The sequence below is a fragment of the Cervus canadensis genome, chromosome 9 (genome assembly GCF_019320065.1).
Source record: "Cervus canadensis isolate Bull #8, Minnesota chromosome 9, ASM1932006v1, whole genome shotgun sequence".
In the NCBI taxonomy this organism is placed as follows: Eukaryota; Metazoa; Chordata; class Mammalia; order Artiodactyla; family Cervidae; genus Cervus; species Cervus canadensis.
The window spans coordinates 9867705-9888448 of NC_057394.1; the positions used below are offsets into that span (position 1 = coordinate 9867705).

At 36.6% G+C, this 20744-nt stretch overlaps 1 protein-coding gene across 3 annotated transcripts in view; it reads right to left on the minus strand.

The window, feature by feature from the left end:
* Positions 1-20744, minus strand: part of PCCA (propionyl-CoA carboxylase subunit alpha) — a 346711-nt gene that overhangs the window by 117432 nt on the left and 208535 nt on the right. For all 3 annotated transcript variants that reach the window (XM_043478360.1, XM_043478359.1, XM_043478362.1), the window contains one exon: positions 6098-6200. In XM_043478360.1, the coding sequence (XP_043334295.1) occupies positions 6098-6200 (103 nt within the window). The remainder of the gene's footprint in view (positions 1-6097; positions 6201-20744) is intronic.

The window sequence follows — 20744 nt, forward strand, 5'->3', positions numbered from 1 at the left end:
GAACAGTTTATTAGTAGTTAACATGAAATACTGAGCAAAAAAGATTTTTCAGAGCATGTACAGTATTCATTTTTACATCCTTGGGAAGCCCAAATTCCCAAACTAATTTTTGTCATGTCAAGAGTACTCTGACATTTTTCTTCAACATGAATTTAAGTCCGTTATCTTTAACATAAACACATGAATATTTTCCAGTTTTGTGCTATGCAGAATAAAAGAAATGGGAAACATCCTGGGAATCCAGAAGGCAGTCATGCAAATACTATAAACGAAATTTGTTTTTTACATATATGAGTCTATCACCTTAATAAACTAAATAACATCTCAGCCTTGTACGTATCAGGTTCTTTTCTTAATGCTGCTATTCATTTTGACACATATTCAGCATTAGACTAAAAACCTAAAATACATAAAATATCTTTTACTGATTTTTCACTGCTTGCTTTATTTCCCCAAATTTTCATCCTCCCTACTGAAAAAACTTTCAGTAAAATACTAATTTGCAGTGGTCTATATCAAATGTGCAATGAAGTCTGATAAAATGTGTCAGAATTTTCTTCCATTTAAAGGTTAAATAATATCTCATTTTATGTACATATTTTGCTTATCCGTTCACTTGTCACTGGACCCTTGGGTTGCTCCCACTTCTTGGCTATTGTGACTAAGACTGCTAAACACGAGTGTGCGAGTCTCTCTTCAAGACCCTGCTTTCGACTGTCTGGGATACACACCCAGCAGTGGGGTGGACTGCCAGATCGTATCAACTTCTAACTTTTTCATAAACCACAGCACTGTTTTCCACAGCAGCTGCATAAACGGTGCACAAGGGTTCCAATTTCATTCATACTCGCCAACACTTACTATCTTCTGGAGCTTTGTTTGATAGTGGCCATCCTAACTGCTATGAATTGGCCTCCAATTATAGTTTTGATTTGTGATTCCTTGATTAGTGATGTCAAGCATCTTTTCACATGTTTTATCAGTCATCTGTGTATCTTCTTTAAAGAAATGTCTATTCAAGTTCATTGCCCATTTTTATTTATTTCACTTTATTTTTGGTAATAATTTACATTTTTATTGTAGTACTTTTAGCACTACTAATAACCAACATTTAATTTGTTCTGGAAAATATTTCAAGCTCTTTAGATATATCATTTCACTCTATCCCATTAAGAGACATTATACTTTATCTCCATTTGACAGATGAGGAAACTGAAATTTAGAGGAATTAATTTCCTAAGAGCAGACAGCTCTTCTTAACACAAAAACACAGGGTCCAAATCACTCCATTATATTGCCTGCTAACTGTCTCTTTCTTAATAATTCTTTTATTTATCTACTAAAGTAGATATTTTTAACTTTGTAATAAGTCCTTTGTCCACGTTTAAAACAGGTTGCTTCTGCTGCTGAGTTAGTTTATATATTCTGAGTAATATGCAAATATATCATGCATATGCAAGTATTTTCCCTCATTCCGTGCACTGCCTTTTCGCTCACTGATTTTGATGCACAAAAGTTATAAATGTTGATGTAGTCTAACTTATGTGATCTTCTTTTCTTGCCTGTGCTTTTGATGTCATAACCAAGAAATTATCAAGTCCAATGTAATGACTATTTTCTTCTAAGAGTTTTATAGCTCTAGGTTTTTCATTTAGGTCTGTAATACACTTTGAACTCCTTTTGCATAAGGAGTAAGGTTAAGGGTCCAATTTCATTCTTTTGCATGTGGATATCCAATTTTCTCAGTACTATTTGTTGAAAAGACTGTCCTTTCCTTATGGAATGGTCTTAGCACTCCTGTCAAAAATCACTTGATTACTTATCCACAGGTTTATTTCTGGGCTCTCTATTCTCTTGGTCTGTGTGTCTGTCTTACTGGTGTTCATGCTGTTTTGATTACTGTAGTTTTAAATAAAATTTGACATCAGGAAGTGTGTGAGTTCTCCAACTTTGTTCTTCTTTTTCAACATTGTTTTAACTATTGGGGGATCCCTGAGATTTCATATGAATGTTTGGATTTTTTTCTATTTCTGCAAAAATTCTGTTGGGATTTTGATAGGGATGACACTGAATCTATACGCTTTGAGTATACTGACATTATAGCATACATTAAGTCTTCAAATCCATGAACATGAGATGGCTTTCCATTTATTTCTGTCCTCTTTAATTTATTTCAGCAACATTTTATATTTTCCAGTGTGCAAGCCTTTGTCCTCTATGTTTAAGTTTATTCCTAAGTATCTTACTCTTTTTGATGCTATTGTAAATGGAATTGTTTTTGCCTTGTATATTTTAAAATCTTACATAAACGATATCATTAAGTATCGAAATTTATTTTTTCACATCTTTCTTTTTCATCATTATTATGGTACATTAAATAGTTCATTATTATTATGGCACACCACATTATTATTATGGTACACACTATAACATGTACAAGAAAGACACAGGGCACCTTCGCGATAGATGTCATCTCCAGAGAGGAAGAGAGCAGAATGGGATGATGTAAAGAAGAGATTTAGCTGTATCTACTACTTTTTTCTTTTGTTTAATAGGGTAACTACATAGAGTTTTCTAAACTCTATGTAAATTTGCTATAAATTTGCTATATTTGCCATAAATTTGCTATATTTTCCTCATTTGAATATCTTATTTTTTAATTTAATTAAATAAAAGACCTTCAGAAAACATGAACACATTACTATGAGGAAAACAAATATGTATTACCTCTTGTGTTATTAACCTAGACTGTCACCTCTTGGCTAATTTCCTATTGATGTGGCAGAGCATGATCTAGAAAAACAGGTAAATGGTCACAGGTCTCCCTTCTGAGACTCTAGAAGCAGGAGTTCCCCCCTATTAAAATCTAATACCTCAACATCACTCATTATCAGAGAAATGCAAATCAAAACCACAGTGAGGTACCATTACATGCCAGTCAGGATGGCTGCTATTCAAAAGTCTACAAGCAATAAATGCTGGAGAGGGTGTGGAGAAAAGGGAACCCTCTTACACTGTTGGTGGGAATGCAAACTAGTACAGCCGCTATGGAAAACAGTGTGGAGATTTCTTAAAAAACTGGAAATAGAACTGCCACATGACCCAGCAATCCCACTCCTGGGCACACACACCGAGGAAACCAGATCTGAAAGAGACACGTGCACCCCAATGTTCATCACAGCACTGTTTATAATAGCCAGGACATGGAAGCAACCTAGATGCCCATCAGCAGATGAATGGATAAGGAAGCTGTAGTACATATACACCATGGAATATTACTCAGCCGTCAAAAAGAATTCATTTGAATCAGTTCTAATGAGATGGATGAAACTGGAGCCCATTATACAGAGTGAAGTAGGCCAGAAAGATAAAGACCATTACAGTATACTAACACATATATATGGAATTTAGAAAGATGGTAACGATAACCCTATATGAAAGACAGAAAAAGAGACACAGATGTACAGAACAGACTTTTGGACTCTGTGGGAGAAGGCGAGGGTGGGAAGTTTCAAGAGAACAGCATCAAAACATGTATATTATCAAGGGTGAAACAGATCACCAGCCCAGGTTGGATGCATGAGACAAGTGCTCAGGGCTGGTGCACTGGGAAGACCCAGAGGGATCGGGTGGAGAGGGAGGTGGGAGGGGGGATCGGGATGGGGAACACATGTAAATCCATGGCTGATTCATGTCAATGTATGGCAAAAACCACTACAATATTGTAAAGTAATTAGCCTCCAACTAATAAAAATAAATGAAAAAAAAATCTAATACCAATGAAAGCCTTTACTTACTGCACACTATTCAACTTTTCTCTTTTCATAACACTGACACTAAATGAAGTTCAGTCATGGTCAGGAAAAAGGAATATACTATCATGAATACTCAATTTTTATTATGCCTGATGCTTCTGATAGTAGCTAAGCCAATACATACAGGAAGTAGTTTTTGATATTATATATCAAGGTGTATATTTTCCAGGGAAATTTTTAATGTATTAATTTTGATGGGTTTTTTTTTAAACACATCATGAGTTGAAAAGTAAAACAGGGTGATTCTACAACAAAAACTCGAAAGATGTCACTTGAACAGTGCCAATGATTTCTAGCTTTCCAACATGGAATCTGAAACAAGTACAGAGAAATAGCAACTCTTAGAGATAAGCTGGGCAGTTTTCTTATTAAGGCAAGGCACTGCTTAGAAAAACACTGTATCAGATTAACAGTAACACTCCAGTGGTGACTCAGTACAGAACTGAAAATTATGCTAAAGTCTACATTTTTGCAAAGTTAACCTTCCCCTAGGAAAACACTATATTACATTATCTTTTACTATTCAACACATGTAATTTGCTACTTAATTTGATGCATAGTTAAGCATCCACTTACAAAGCTATTTTTCAAATGATCATATAGAAAGGAGAAATATAAAGAATCATATAAGTTCACCACAAAATATATCACAAGAACATGGTTAACTCCATCACAGTTTTTGTTTTAGGACAGTTGAGTGAAATATCTTTTAGTAACAAATGCTTTAGCAATCTGGCATATAGATGAAGCACAAAATTTAAAGACAAGCAAGAATACTAACACAACACTGCAAAATAATTATACTTCAATTAAAAAAAAGAAAAATAAAAACAACCAAGGAGACCAACCTTAATTCAGGAATTAATCTCATTTACTTGTGACTATCACATAAAAATGTCACCTTCTCCAGTGTAACAGCCTTATACTTATCTAGTACACAGTAGGCACACAATAAGTATTTGCTGATTAAACAAGTTCTCATTAATTCTTACTTGAAGTATCTTTCCACCTGGGATAAGAATCTATCATATATCTCAAGCATCTCCAAGTAATGTTTCAATGAAATTACATTATTTTGATTTTCATATCCAGTTTAAATTTTTCTATGAAAAGTCATTTCCTGCCCCCACCCTCCCCGACCTGGTAAAATGACATCTCAGTGCAACTTGGCCATGAGAAGAGAAATGTAGGTTAATATTCATTATGTGCATGCGTGCTAAGTCATTTCAGTCAAGTCCAACTCTCTGTGACCCTATGGACTGCCACCCACCAGGCTCCTCTGTCCGTGGACTTCTCCAGGCAAGAATACTTCAGTGGGTTGCCATGCCCTCCTCCAGGGGATCTTCCTGACGCAGGGATCGAACCCGCATCTCTTATGTCTAACCTGCATTGGTAGGCTGGTTCTTTACCACTAGCACCAGCTGGGAGGCCCAATATTCACTATACTAACATATATAATATATATAATCAACATATAATACTCATTATACTAACTATATAACTATATAGCAGCTTCTGCGGGTTCATGCTGAAAGTTAAAAAGGACCCAAATTAAAATAGTTACTCCTGGGAATTCCCTGGTGGTCCAGGGGTTAGGACTTAGCACTTTCACTGCCAGGGCCCAGATTCAATCCACGGTCAGGGAACTAATATCCCATAAGCCATGTGGCCTAAATAAATAAATAATAAAATAGTAACTCTTAAAGGTATTTTTCTGGCAATTTTAAGTCACAGGATTTAAACATGTCATTCATACCATACTATAAACCTTAGTGCACACCATTCAGTTCAGACCAGACTGAAACTAAAGCAGTTCTCTCATGGGTATGATTTAAGGGGTGTAAGTCTTCTAAACTAAAAGAATGTCACTGTAAGGTAAATTCAGCATAAAGAAAGTCCAACAACATGAAATCTCAAGAAAATGTTACATAAGGCTTCAAGTTACTTGTCTTAAAAGAAACAAAGCATCATATATTTGGAATTATCATTAAAGATGCTCTTCTCTATAACAAAGGCGGAAGTATTCCTTCTCAATATCAAAAGAAAAATGAATCAGGTAACAGGAAGTGGATTTAGAATGTGGCTAAGTCTGGGAGTACATTTCCTCATTAACATAAGAGACAAAAATTTCATTTCCATTCAGCTTCCTAAAGAAGATGAAAACAGAAACAACACATCTATGTTGTAGATGCAAAAGATGAGACTCATGGAATGTGCTAAAATTGTTTTAAATATTCATAGATAATTTCAAGATAGTCAAAAATAGAAAAAGTAAAACTCACAGAGAATGTTGGCCCACTGCTGGATGCTACGACAGTATGAATTCCGTCATGCAGTTTCACTGAGAGCTCCCAGCTAGCCACTTGTGGTTTTACAATAGGCACTCTGAAGTCGAAAGAAAAGATAGAGTTAATGATTTTATATTATTCTCTCTGAGTAAACTGATTTTCCTTTGACATTAAGTGTGCAGAGTAAAACTTTACAGAGTAAAAAAAAATAAAAACAATGTATTTCAGAACATTTCAAAAGGTTCTATTCTTGGGAAAAAGCTTTAAAATACAAACTAGAGAGATGAAAAGCAAAAAACAGCACACACAAACACTCCAAAGACAACAACGGTCATTCTGGGGAAATTGAGGTACCATCATCTATTCTATGAATCTGAGTTGACTAATTTTTACATTCCTTCAAAATTTAACCTTCTTTAAGCATTATTTTGTTTTCAGTGTTTGGTTACTTTTCAAGACTATTTTTAAAACCTTATAATACTAATCTTTTCCTTTCTCCAGCTTGAATTAAATTTGTATGCAAAAAACTGTACATGTATATGATTTGATGAGTTTGGACATATTCATTCACTCATGCTATCTCACCACAATCAAGGTGATAAAACACAGCTATCATTTCCGAAAGTTGCCTTATGTCCATCTGTTTTGTTTCAGTTTTTTGTTTGTTTGTTTGTCTGGGTGAGAAAACAACATCAGTGATGCTAGTCTTAGCACACAGGTCTTTTCTTGTGATGATCAATGGTACACACTCCAGAAAAATTGGGACAAGCAGCCTAAGACAAACAAACATTTTAGAATACAAATGTTTCTCCCAATTTTTTAAGCTAACAAAATTTTAATGATTTCTGAATTAACCTCATTTAAGTAAGGCATATTTACATTATTTATATTGACTAAGCACTAAGCATGTAGTATCCAGACTCTGCCTTAAGTCTTAGTTCTAAAATTATGTTGCAGGCCAACACTTTAACATCCTCTGAATTTCAAAGGAGTCTCTGTGTAGTCAATTAAAAAAAAAAAAAGCCACAAAAACTGTGACTAGAATCAAATCATCCCTAGTCACGATGTCTAACAGAGGATGATTAATAATTTAGGTGAATATTTGTATTCAGCACACTCTTGACTGAATTATTTTTTGGAGATGAAGGAAATGTTTTTAACACTACACAGATGAAAGTTAAAGAAAAGTTTTTAAAAATGCATCAACAAATCAAGAATAATGCCCACTGTAGGTCTGGAATACTATTTTTTGGTCATTTGAAGAGGGCTGTTTCAGAGGACAGAGCTTCACGCATGAGAGCTTGAAAGAACAACAGGGGAGCACAGCGAGGAGGAGGAGAGAGAAGGCATGTGGTAGCCAGAAGGAGCCGGGGGGAGGAGCAGGAGGAGGGGGACTCTGCTTGGCCTCTGCTGGCCTCTTTTCCACCGGGCACTTGTTTATGCCTATCTCATCCCCTGGCCTGTGAGCTTCTAGAAGCCCAAGATCATGCCTGACTTTTCTATCCCCAAACCCCAGTGCCAGGCTGGGGCAGGAGGGCCGAGGGTGGAGGTGAGCAAGGATCAGAGGAGCACCCACCAGGTGCCAAGCCCCTCACAGGCAAGGCCTGTCTCCCCAGGCACACAGCACGCACTGCCGAAGGAGACTGAGCCTCGAGCTCCCAGGCTCCACTTGGCTGCCTGCGCCTACGGGGGTGACCTCACGATGCTCACCTGACTCACCTTCAAATGAAGTCAACATCTCCCTCCATCCCCCCCACCAAGGAGTATCGCAATGACAGCTTACTGTGTGACCTGGCTTTCTGGAATCTGCTATCCGCCATAGTTGGATCACTCTCCTGCTCAGGACTGTTGTGTGGTTTTCTACTTTACATCAGGATAAACTTCAACAGAGCTAGTGGTAACCCACCCGCCAATGCAGGAGATGCAAGGCACACAGGTTCGACCCCTCGGTCGGAAGATCCCCTGGAGGAGGGCATGGCAACCCACTCCACTATTCTTGCCTGGATAAACCCATGGATGGAGGAGCCTGGAGGGCTCCCTTGGGTTGCAAAGAGTTGGACATGACTGAAACAACTTAGCACACACAGGCAAACCTTAATCACCCAAGTTCCTTAAAATAAAAGGCGGCCCCACTCTTTGTATTTATTTCTGACTATTCCCTGACTTGGATATCTGACTGGGGCAAGGCCTTAAATTGCTGCACAAAACAAACTAAACTAAGCTGACATGAGCAGGAGAGCTAAGCACAGCGGTTACAAACTCTGGATCCGGTGACCCAGGAAGGCAGAAGAAAACCCAGCTCTGTCATTAATCAGCTGTGACCTCGAGAAAAGTCTGTTTCCTTATGTATAAAATTAAGATAGTAATAGTGTCTGGGCCACAGTGTGTTGAGGATAAAATTAAATAATGCAGGCAAGTGTTCATTTTCTTTATTATTAGTCCCACCTCTAGGCCTATGGAGAAGGAAATGGCAACCCACTCCAGTCATCTTGCCTGGAGAATCCCCATGGGCAGAGGAGCCTGGTGGGCTACAGTCCATGGGGTCGCAGAGTTGGACACAACTGAGTATGCACGCACTAGGCCTATAGTATTTCCCCCCATAACTGAAATCTCCTTAATGAAACTTTAGATTCCTTCTCTTGGCTTCTCAAACTAACAGATTTTTGTAAAAAGAAATATTTACTTTCCTCATAAACTGTTCCCTAATTATAGTATAAACCCCAGTGGTCTCTCTTCTCAACCTATCAGTTGAGTTCAGTGGCTCAGTCACGTCCGACTCTTTGCGACCCCATGGCCTGCAGCACGCCAGGCCTTGCTGTCCATCACCACCTCCTGGTGCTTTCTCAAAGTCATGTCCATCGCGTCGGTGATGCCATCCAACCATCTCATCCTCTGTCATCCCCTTCTCCTCCCACCTTCAATCTTTCCCAGCATCAGGGTCTTTTCCAGTGAGTTGGTTCTTGGCATGAGGTGGCCAAAGCATTTTTTATGCTTAAAATTTTTCACAATGCAGAGGCCAATAACTCTTTCCAGTAAATGTTGAGCCTCTGTCTCCAGAGGCATCTTGAGAAGCTGCTGATCCTGGCATCCTGTTTGAAAGGGGGACACGTTTTCCCATGGAAAGCAACCTTACGGATGGTGGCAAGACATCGTTGCTGCTCTTTGGAACCTAACTGCTATTTGTTTTTCTGTTGTTTTATTTGGATGCACATCTGTTTCATACATGTTGGAACCTGCCCCGAGAGGACTTGCAGAGCGTGCAGAGGCTCTTTTGAGTTAAAAGGCTGAGGGTCTCATCTCAGCACGTTCATCCTACTAGCATTGTTATCAGGGAACTCATCCAATCCTTTGGAGCCAAAACTTGCACGCTTTAAAATAAGGATGAGAGCAGGGACAGTGAGGCGACACGGGAGGCTGCTGCTGCTGCTGAGCTCACACAAGGCGCCTGAAGCAGCGTTTTTCTCACAACGTAGCAAAGGGGCTCCTCTGTGAAAGCAAGACCTTGAGATACCAAGAACATAGGGTCAAAGAGTGGAATCGCTTTACAGGAGTTCACTCTTCTACAAACAAAACTTGTTAAGATTCCTTCTGGCTCTGAGTAAGTTTGAAAGTAGTTCTGTTTTGGTTTTAAATAAAATGGATGGAGTTGGGGGCATACAGGCCCAATATAAACACCAATAAGTTCTGCAATAGAAATAAGCTGCAACTATAAAGATAGTAATACACACCAACCTGAAAGCATATGTGCTCTATTTCTGCAAAATTATTGAAACCACATTAACAATAATTACTTCAAAATACTGATATTAACTCCACCAGCACAAACATGCTCATAATGGTAATAATCACTGAAAGTTATATTTTAAATTTTAGAAAAAAAATTCTATTTCTTCATGAAATCCAAAACAGTCTCAAAGAGGACTTTATGAACAATTCTCTGAAAAGGGGGAGCAGGGCAGTCTTGGAGCTTTACTCAAGTCATCACAATAATGATAGGCAGAAAACAGTCTCCTTTCCTGATGTATATGTCTAGTGAAAGAGACTGCCATTTGATCAAAAATTTCATCTGGGCGACTTAGGTAACTGGAAAGCTGGTATCATTTAAGCTACTACTTCAAAAACAAACATACAAAACAGTAAAATGGAATTCATATAAACAGCCACTCACAAAGCAAATCAAATAACAGCTCTTACCCAGACCTGTCCACTTTGATTCTCATCTGCTAGTAAGAATGCACATGCTCAATAAAACTAAATTATCCTATATTTTATGGTAAAAGCTGTCAGCTGACTGTCACAAATGTTAATGGTAACACGTTTAAATTTACTGGAATATTTTTTACTCAAAAAGGTGCAAGTAATACTAAGTCAAGCATGTTAGTACTGCATGTCATTTGTTACAGCAGGTTTCGTGTAAACATAATGAGCAGCATCTTTTGTTATCAAGGATCATAAGCATCTCAAAACCATACTATCACACACTCAGAAACGCTGGTTTGCCATTGTGCCATTACCTATTTAGGACTGAAACACTGAGTTAAAACAATGTTAGTGCTCAAAGAATCATTACGCGACCCTTCATCATAACTTTCACAGTGGGTGGTCTGTAAAATGATCAAGAATAATATGTGGCATTCCGTGGCCGCGGAGGTCAGCTTCTGCATACAAGTCTTTGCAGGAAGAAAAAGGCCTTCAGAAAAGTGGGCCATTCATCTGCACCAAGTTCAGAGAATTTCCAGCACGGTGAAAAGATATGTTATGCAAGCACATAGATGTATTCAGTGGGGGTAGACAGAACCAGTTACAGAGAGACTACAAAGGAGCCCTCCCATGGCTCATGAATAAGTCGAGGAAATGATCAGAAAAAAAAAAGGAGAGAGATGTTTAGACAGATGGCCCACTTAAAATGCCTGAGACAGGGCATAAGCAATTTTAATGAAACTTTAGATCTAGCATATGAATTGTGTCTTATTTCCTCCGGGGCGGGGGGGGGGGGCAGGGTAAAAAAAAGAAAGAAAGCAAACCGTAGAAGACAAAAATTCAACAATTTGCTGTAAAACCCACTTTTAGCAAGTTGGGATAGAGGAAGAGTCACAAATAAAAGTTATATTAGTGTGATAAATTCACATAAAATTCTTCACAGAGCCATCAGCCATCAAAATGAATGTGAAAAAGCACAGAATGAACAGATTAAAAGAATTTTAAACAGAAGTCTACTGCCAAACCAAACAAAAATCTAAGCCTTATTATGTGAGAACTTACAACACTCCAACATTAAAGTTCATCACTGCAGAAGAAAGATAAAAGCAGCATTTTCAGAGAACCTCTTCAAAGCTAGAACTTGTCATAGTGGAGGAACAGAACTCTGCCTGTATGCAATTTAAAATGTGTACGTGAGAATATAGGAGACTGTAGAGAAGAATGTGTATCACAAAATCGTGCCTAGAAGGAGTTAGGGAATATCCCTAAGCCTAGTTGCATTAGCAGTACAAATAATTCCACAAATGACACCTGAATCTAGAAATGAACCGCATTACTTATAATCTTACGTATATTTTAATATCATGCAAACTCTACTTCTTTCTTCCACCAATAAGGCTTTATGGTTCTGTCTGAACTCTGGGCACAATTAGTGGCGAAAGACACTGCGGGTAGTGTACAGCCATCACGGCCGCAGGTCCCGGAGTCTGACTGAGCACCACAGGGCCTGGGCCTCTATGGTGCCTCCGTGAGAAAGAATCCACCTGCCAAAGCAGGAGACCTGGGGGTCGATCTCTGATCTGGGGACATCCCACAGGCCACGAAGCAGCCAAGTCCGTGGGCCACAACTACTGAGCCTGGGCTCCAGAGCCCGGGAGCTGCAACTACTGAGCCCATATCCCTCAACTACTGAAGCCCATGTGTCCTAGAGCCTGTGCTTTGCAGCAAGAGAACCCACTGGAATGAGAAGCCTATGCACTGCAACTAGAGAGCAGCCCCCACGTGCCACAGCTAGAGAAAAAGCCCTCGCAGCAACAAAGACCCACCCAGCACAAAAAAAGAACCCAGTGAATAAAATTATTTTTTAAAAAAAAGTTACATGACCTTTACAAGTTACTATACTTCTTGTGCATCAGTTTCCTTATCAGTAAGACAAAAATAGTAAGACTCCTTAATTCACATGTTGATTAAATGAGATAAAAGGTGTAAAACAATTAGACAGGTGCTTGGCACATTAAAGGCTAATTAAGAGACACTATCAACATTATCATGATTTCTTTGGTGCAGTAACATGTGAAATCCTCCTCTATTGTTTCAACAACCTGCTATTCAATACTATACAATTTAAATACAGTGGAATTAAAAAATCTTAAGTTCCATCATTTATCTTTCCAATAAATCTGCCCCTTCCCAGCAACAGTTCAACTATAAAGCTCCCCATAAACTTCAAAAACTACGTACTCTTGTGTGTGGTTTCTACCCAATATAATGTTTCTGAGGTTCATTCACGTTGAATCGTTCATTCTTTTTTGACTGCTGAGTAGTACTCTGTTGTATACGAACATACTAAATGAGTTCACCCTTTTATTGATGGGCCTTTGTGTTGTTTCCAGCTTGGGGCTCTCATGAACAAAGCTGCTATAAATATTCTTTGTACAAGTATTTTTTGAGGACTTCTGTTTTCATTTCTTATAAGTAAATATATCTTAATATTAAGAATGGAAATTCTATGATGAATGTACATCCAATTTTATTTCTGGACTTCTATTCCACTGATAAACACGTTTATTCCTATGCCAGTACCACACTGTCTTAATTACTATAACCTTGCACTATGTTTTGAAATCAGGAAGTATGAGTTCCCCGATTTTGTTGTTCTTTTTCAAGACTGTTTCGGTTATGCTGAATCTCTTGCACTTTCATATAAATTTTGGAATGTGATTATTTCTGCAAAAAACACAGCTGGGATTCAATAGTGATGGCATCAAATCTGTATATCATCATTTCGTCTTCTGATTCATGAATGTGGGCTGTTTATCCATTTATTTGTCTTCATTTCAACAATTGTTCTATACAGTTTTCGGTATATAATCTTACACTTCTTTTTTTAAAAAAAATTTGTGCTTAAGTACTGCATTCCTTTTGCTGCTACTGTTCTATTTTTGGTTCATAACACTCCTTTTGTATAAAATAAAATGGATATTTACATGCCACTCTTATATTCCACAAACTTGCAAGAGTTATTTATTATTCTAATAGGTTTTTTTGTGTGTGTGTGAACGCCTTAAGATTTTCTATATACAAGATCATGTCACCAAAATTAGAGATGGTTTATTTCTTCCCCATCTCGATACCTTTAATTTTTTGTGCCAAACTGCCCAAGCCAGAAACTCCAGGAAAATGCTGAAAAACTAACAACAAACACCCGTGTCTTACTCCTGACCTTAGAGGAAAACATTCAATTGTGTACCAATAGATATGATGTTAGCTGTGGATTTTTCATAGATGGCCTTCATTGGGTTCAGGAAGTTCCCTTCTATGCCTAATTGGTTGAGCTGTTTTATCATGAAAGGCTGCTTGATTTTTCCAAATGATTTTTCTGCATTTCTTGAAATAAGTCTGTGGATTCTGCCCTTCATTAATATGATTTATTACACTGAATAATTTTTGGATGTTAAGCCAACTGTGTGTACCTAAGGTAAAACTCACTTGGTTATGGTACATAATCATTTTATATATTCATGAATTTAGTTTGCTAGTATTTTGTTGAGGATTTTTGCATTAACATATGAGGGAGGTTGGTCTTTAGTTTTCTTTTTTTCTAACATCTTTATCTGGTTTTGGTATTACGGTATAATAATACTGGCCTTGGAGAGTGAGCTGAAATTCTATCCTTCTTTTGTATTTTTTTGGAAGAGTTTATAAAAGATGAGTATTACTTGATTTCTTTCTAAATACCTCACTGAATTCACCGGTGAAGCCATTATCCCTGGGCTCTTCTTTCTGGGAAATTTTGTGACGACTAATTCAATCTCTCGCAGGTCTATTCAAACTTCCTATTTTCTCTTAAGTTAGTATTGGTAGCTTGCATCTTTCTACAAATTTCTCCATTTTATCTAAGTTGGCATATAATTATTCACATTATTCCCTCATCATGCTTTTAATTTTCGTAAGGTCAGTAAATACGATACCTATTTCATCACTAATTTAACGATCTGAGCCTCTCTTTCTCTTGGTCAATCTGTCAAAAGGCTTGTCATTTCCATTGATCTTCCTAAGGACCAAATTCTGCTTTTATTGGTCTCTACTGTTTTTCTATTTTCAATTTCATTTATTTCCTCTCTAATCTTTAGTATTTTCTTCTCTCTGCTTGTTTTGGGTTTAGTTTGTTCTCCTTTTCCAATTTTCCTGAAATGGAAGATGAGGTGACTGACATGAGATCTTCTTTTAATTCATTTTATTTATTTTGCTGCACTGGATCTTAGCTGTGGCATGTGGGATCTAGTTCCTTGACCAGGAATCGAACCCAGGCCTCCTGGCACTGGGAGCACTGAGTCTTAGCCACTGGGCCACCAGGGAAGTTCTGAGATCTTCTTTTTCAACATGTGTTTACCGATCTAAACGTCCCTCTAACCACTAGATGCATTTCACAATAAGCTTTTTAATGTTCTGTCTTGTTTTAATTTCAAAATATTTTTCTAATTTCTTTGTGATTTCTTCTTCATCCCATGTGTTATTTAGGAGTGAATTATTTAATTTCCACAAATTGGTGACTTTTGCAAACCTCCTTTTTTGCTGACTTCTCGTTTCATTCAACTGTGTCTGGAGAACACACTTGGTATAATTTCCGTCCCTTTACATGTATCAGGGTGTGTCCTAATGGCCTGGCATAGGAGATGCTTTACCGTGGAAAGTGTTACACACGCCCTTGAGAAGCTGCATGTTCTGCTATTGAATGAATTCTTCTACGTAGATATCTTCTATTATTCTATATAGATATATTAGATTTATTGGGTTTATAGTGTTATACAAGTCTTCCACTTCCTTGTTCATCAAGCCTAGTTCTATCCATTATTGAAATGGAGTATTCAAATCTCCAACTATTATTGGTGAATTGTAATTTCTCCTTTCAATTGTTGCAGTTTTGCTTCATATATTTGGGGACTGCATTATCAGGTAACATATATGTTCAGAATTGTTACAGCTTTCTCATGGATTGACTGTTCTATCATTATAAAATATCCCTGTCTCCAGTAACAATTTGTCTTAAAATTATACTAGTATTACAAATAGAGTAGGTCTGATAACTCTATCCTTTTACCTTCAGCCTATTGTGTCTTTGTCTCAAAGAATATCTATTTTAGAAAGATTATATTTGATCTTATTTTTTATTCACCATACTAATATCTGCCCTTGATTGGTGTGCTTACTCCATTTACATTAAATATACTTCTTCATTAAGCAAGATTTACATCTGCCATTTTACTTTTTGCTTTTCATATCTTTTTTGTTCTTCTATTCCTCCATTATTGTTTTCTTTAAGTAGATATTTTTTAATGTACCATTTTAACTCCCTTGATGGTTCATACACTATTTTTTAAAGCTGTTTCCTTAGTGGTTACCTTAGGGATTACAATCTGCACCTTCTATTTAAACACTATAGTATGGATTAATGCTCGTCATTCAGTCATGTCTGACTCTGAGATCCCATAAACTGCAGCCTGCCAGGCTCCTCTGTCCAAAGGACTCTCCAGGCAAGAATACTGGAGTGGGTAGCCATTCCCTCCTCCAGGGGATCTTCCTGACCCAGGGATGTGTCTCTTGCATTGTAGGTGTGTCTCCTGCATTGCAGGCAGATTCTTTACCATCTGAGCCGCCAGGGAAGCCCGGATTAATGCTAACTTAATTGCAAAAGCATATAGAAAATTTGCTGCAATTGATAGCTTTGTTTTCTCTACCATTTTTCTTCTTATTGTCATACAAATTATATTTGTATATATGATATGCCTGTAAACTTGGAATTAAAATTACTGCATTATGTAATTCTTTTAAATATGAGAAAAGGGGAAAGGATATTACTAAAACTAAAAATACATTTATACTTTTATATTTACTGACGTAGTAATCTTTAACCAGTGCTCTTTTTACTTCATACATATTTAAGTTTCTGTTAAATGTACTTTCATTTCACCCTGAAAAACTTTCTTTCATACTTTTTCTTGCATAGGTCTGCTAGCTTTGGTTTTTCTTATTTGTTTCGAATGTCTTAATGTCTCCTTCATGTTTAAAAGTGAATTTTGCTAGATACAGGATTCTTTGTTAACATTTATTTTTAATTCTTCAGCACTTTATACATACCATCCTGTTCTCTTCTGGACACCTTGGCATCTGGTGAGGTGGGAGCACTTAACCTCACTGAGGATCTCTTTTACATGAGTCCCTTTTCTCACGCTGCTTTTAAGATTCTTTTTGGTTTTTGACAGTTTGACTGTAATGTGTGCAGCTGTTGAGCTTTCTAAGTTTATTCTACCTTGGACTTTGTTAAGCTTATTGAATGTGCAGATTAATGTTTTTCATCAAATATGGGATGTTTTCAGCCATGATTTCTTTAAACAGTCTTTCTGCTCCTTTATCTTTCATCTCTGATTCTGGGACTCTCAGCATGCATGCTGGTACATCTCGGTGTCCCAAAGATCTCCAAGGCTCTGGTCATTCTTCTTCAGTTTTCTTTCTGTCCTTCACTTTGGATAATCTCAATTGATATATCTTCAAATTTGCTTATTGTTTCTTCTGCCACTCAAATCTATTATTGAACTCCCCAGTTCATTCTTCCACTATGAGCACTGTACTTTCATCTCTAGAATTTTTATTGCTTAAAAAAATAATTTCTTTCTTTTAAAAAATATATTTATTTATTTGGCTGTGCCAGGTCTCAGCTGCGGCATGCAAACTCTTCGTTGTGGCATGCAGGACCCAGTTTCCTGACCAGAGATCAAACCCAGGCCCCCAGGATTGGAAGGACGGAGTCTTAGCCACTGGACCATTAGGGAAGTACCCATTTCTATCTTTTTATTAATATTTTCTATTATGTGAGATATGGTTGCCATAATTTCCTTTAATTGTTCATACTAGACTTCCTTCAGTCCTTCAAACTTATTTTTAATAGGTTATTTAAGGTCATTCTATAGTAAGTACAGTGTTTGGGCCCCTCTTGGGCAGTTTCTACTGAGTTTTTATCCTGTGAATGGGCCATACTTGTAAGTTTATTTGAATGTCTTATAACCTTTTATTGAAAATTGGCACATCTGCAAATGAGATTCTCTCCCCTCACCAGGCCAATTTCCCTAAAGTGCAGGAACTATTTTGTTATTACTCTAAGCCCAAGCATCTTATCACAAGGAGTACCATTTGCTATTTTTGGAACAATCTAATAACTCTAATTCTGAAGGTAAAAAATTATCATCATTAAAATATATATTCAGGAATTTACTCTGATGAAAGTTAAGTGACCTCTATAAAGTAGATGGTCAGGATACTGGTCATCTAAACCAGTGTTATCTAGATTCAGGGTTGTTAGTTACAAATGAACATTCAGAGTATAAAATCAATCTGACACACCGTGAGAAACCAGAAATTCAAAAAAGCACTAAATCATAAAAAGTTTTTTAAAAGGTGGTTTGAAAGAAAAAAAAAAATAGGCAGTTTAATTCAGAGTTTACCCTATTGACTAATATGAAAACCTCAATGAGTGTAATAATGGAAGATAAAGATATTTTAAATAGCTACTGTATTAATATCATTGAAAAAAAATGCATTCAAACAATATGGGTTACTAGTTTCTGCCTTTCCTTTTCTTATACATTTCTTTATATTTCTTAGAATATATCAAATTTCATAAAACTTATTCACAGAATAAATTTTACTGAAACTATTATTGGGATAAAGATGAGAAGCTAGCTCCATTAAGCAGAAATTCAAATCTATTCAAATCGAAGAATCAAAATCTAAATAAACACAATACATTTTCAATGTCCACTAACTATAATACACAGAGAGAAATTTTTACTGAAAAGTCATAAAATGTCTTCAAAAGACATATTTTTCCAATTTGCACCAATTTCATTACTCTTAAATTTTTACTTAACTAATAAATCTCTCTAAATCACCTTTAAATCTTTTTTTTTGAAACAAGGCTGAACAAGTATATACAAATATTCTTCCATCACCTACAGAAAATTGCCTTACACAGATTGGCTCACTTGGGTTTTTAATAATAATTTTTGAACTATGTAAATTAATCATTTTAAATTTTATTATGAATGTAGTGGTAGTGTTGATTTAGTTTCAGTTCCAAAATCAAGGATTTTACTATCCTATAAAACATATCCCGAGTTCAAAGTATTTAAGGGGGGTTAAACAAAATGCAAACATTTAATGCAACATTAAGCATGTGAAATAAAAACTTGATTGCCGAAAGAAAGCATGCTACGCTGTTACCCTGGTGACAGGTTAAAAAAGGGATTGTTAGCTGAATAGCTGTATGATATGAAATTAAAATGTTTCACATTGAACAATCCAAAATGAATTGGGAAAGGTTAGAGTAGAGCAGAGAGAAATCAATTCTCCAATGGCAATGGGTGAATGGGAGAGAAGAATGAATAGGATTTGCCAGTGGGGTGCAACAGCTGCCAAATATTCCTGCAGCCAAAGAATCACAATAATACTGATGAAGTGTGCAAGAGCTTTTGGAATCATTGCAGGGAACAGAGACATTCTCCTGCAATAATGAGGCTATTCTGTCTTCCATTCAGCTCTTGTAATACAACGAAAAACAAAAGAAGAAAAATATTTTAAAATGTAATATTTAACAAAAAGCATATAAATATGGTATACTGTCCACTTAATATTTTGTGCCTAATTTCATGTAGGTTTCTAAATCATCCAAGACACAATCATATTAAGAAACTGAAAATACAAGAGAGATATCAAAAAGTAAGGCAAGCTTAAAGGATGAAGACTGAATTAACATTTTCTTTCCTCTTGGTGCTTTTGCTTAATTAAAGAGATATTTCCAAAGGCACAGTATAGCTGGGTATGCTTCTAAGCGTATACCCAAAGTACTATTTTTAATTATACAGCTAGTTACCAGACTATCAACTCCCTTGTCATAATGAAGTAGCTTATCTGAGAACATAAATGAAAGAAGTATGATATAAGTTTTAATTTGTTGTCACAGATGGTGTAAATACATTAATAATTCGATATATCCTTTTAAATTCAGAAATACTTGAAAGAGTCGATATGCAGTGGCCAACAATATTGCTCTTCCTTGGGAATTATTTACACTTGGCTACTTTTTTCTGTTTCCTTCTCCAGTTTAATTTCATTAATTATGGTATTTCAAAACCTTAAACTTTTATTATCTAATTGAAAACTTAATGAGTGTATGAATTACAAATCTAAAATGAGGCAAGGACATTCTTGTTTAATAGCAAGAAAAAAACAGATAATTGCATCTGTCAGGTAAAGAACAAAAAAAAAAAAAATGACTAAAAAAATTGATTCTCCATTTTATCAGGAAACCAGATGAGGAAAGAAAATACTGTACAAATGTAGACACAATGACTGCAATTCAAGTGAAAGTACTTTCCCATTATGCTACTGTGACTAAAAGAGTTAAACTGATGACAGGCTGTATAGCCCGTTAAGATACTTGATACATAGGTTCTACTAAGTAGGAGCTCAAAGTGGTGGTTATACACTGACTCCGTACACCCAAAGTAATCTCTACAAAAGTGAACACTACATTTTCAAAAACCTCTCAGATTGAAGAGAGGTTTCATCAGTATTATCACAGGCCAAAGTGAAGGTGTTCCTTTTGCCATGTCTTTAACTTCTGCTCAAATATCAAGAGATAGAGAGTTTAAGTAGAAACCATAAAGTAAGAGGATCTGCCCCAGATTCAGTTAGATCAGAGCTGAGAAGATTCCAGGAGGACTCATCCAATCCACCACCACCATCTCTCAGAGGAGGAAACTGAAGTCAAAAGTTGAAACATTTTGCACAAAGACTTGCACCACCTTGTTACTCAATAGTGGTGCTGAGACCAAATTTCTCACTCCCAACACCTGACCCAGCGCTGGTCCCACCATACCAAGAGCTGTGACATTTCAGTGCCAGATAAAGGAGCCCAAAGAACCAAAGATGGTACAATTTTCCTAGCCTGAATGACTGAATAGAAGGATTGCCATAAGCAAGTTACATGAAATTCTGGGTACATGTCTACAGGGTTGGACAGATGTAGGCTGCACCATCGCACTCTGTTCTGCCAGGGACCACCAATAACACATAACCTAATTTATTCCCAGACTTATCAATCCTATCTGACAAGATTTTCTATCATATGTTAACTTGTTTAAAGTAATAATTCTGTACAGTCCTTAAAATCCATTTTTTCAAAAACTACTACAGAGAAATGTAGACAACATAGTGGTATGTAAAAATAAAAAATAAAGACTCTTTAAAAGCAGAGTGGTACATTTTCTATAAAATCAAAACAAGACATTAACCATATGTATGTAAATATAGAAACCCTGAAAGTTGCTGGTACTTGCAGGCTCCAATTTCTCTTTTTCCATTTTTTCTTGTTGTTGTTGTTCAG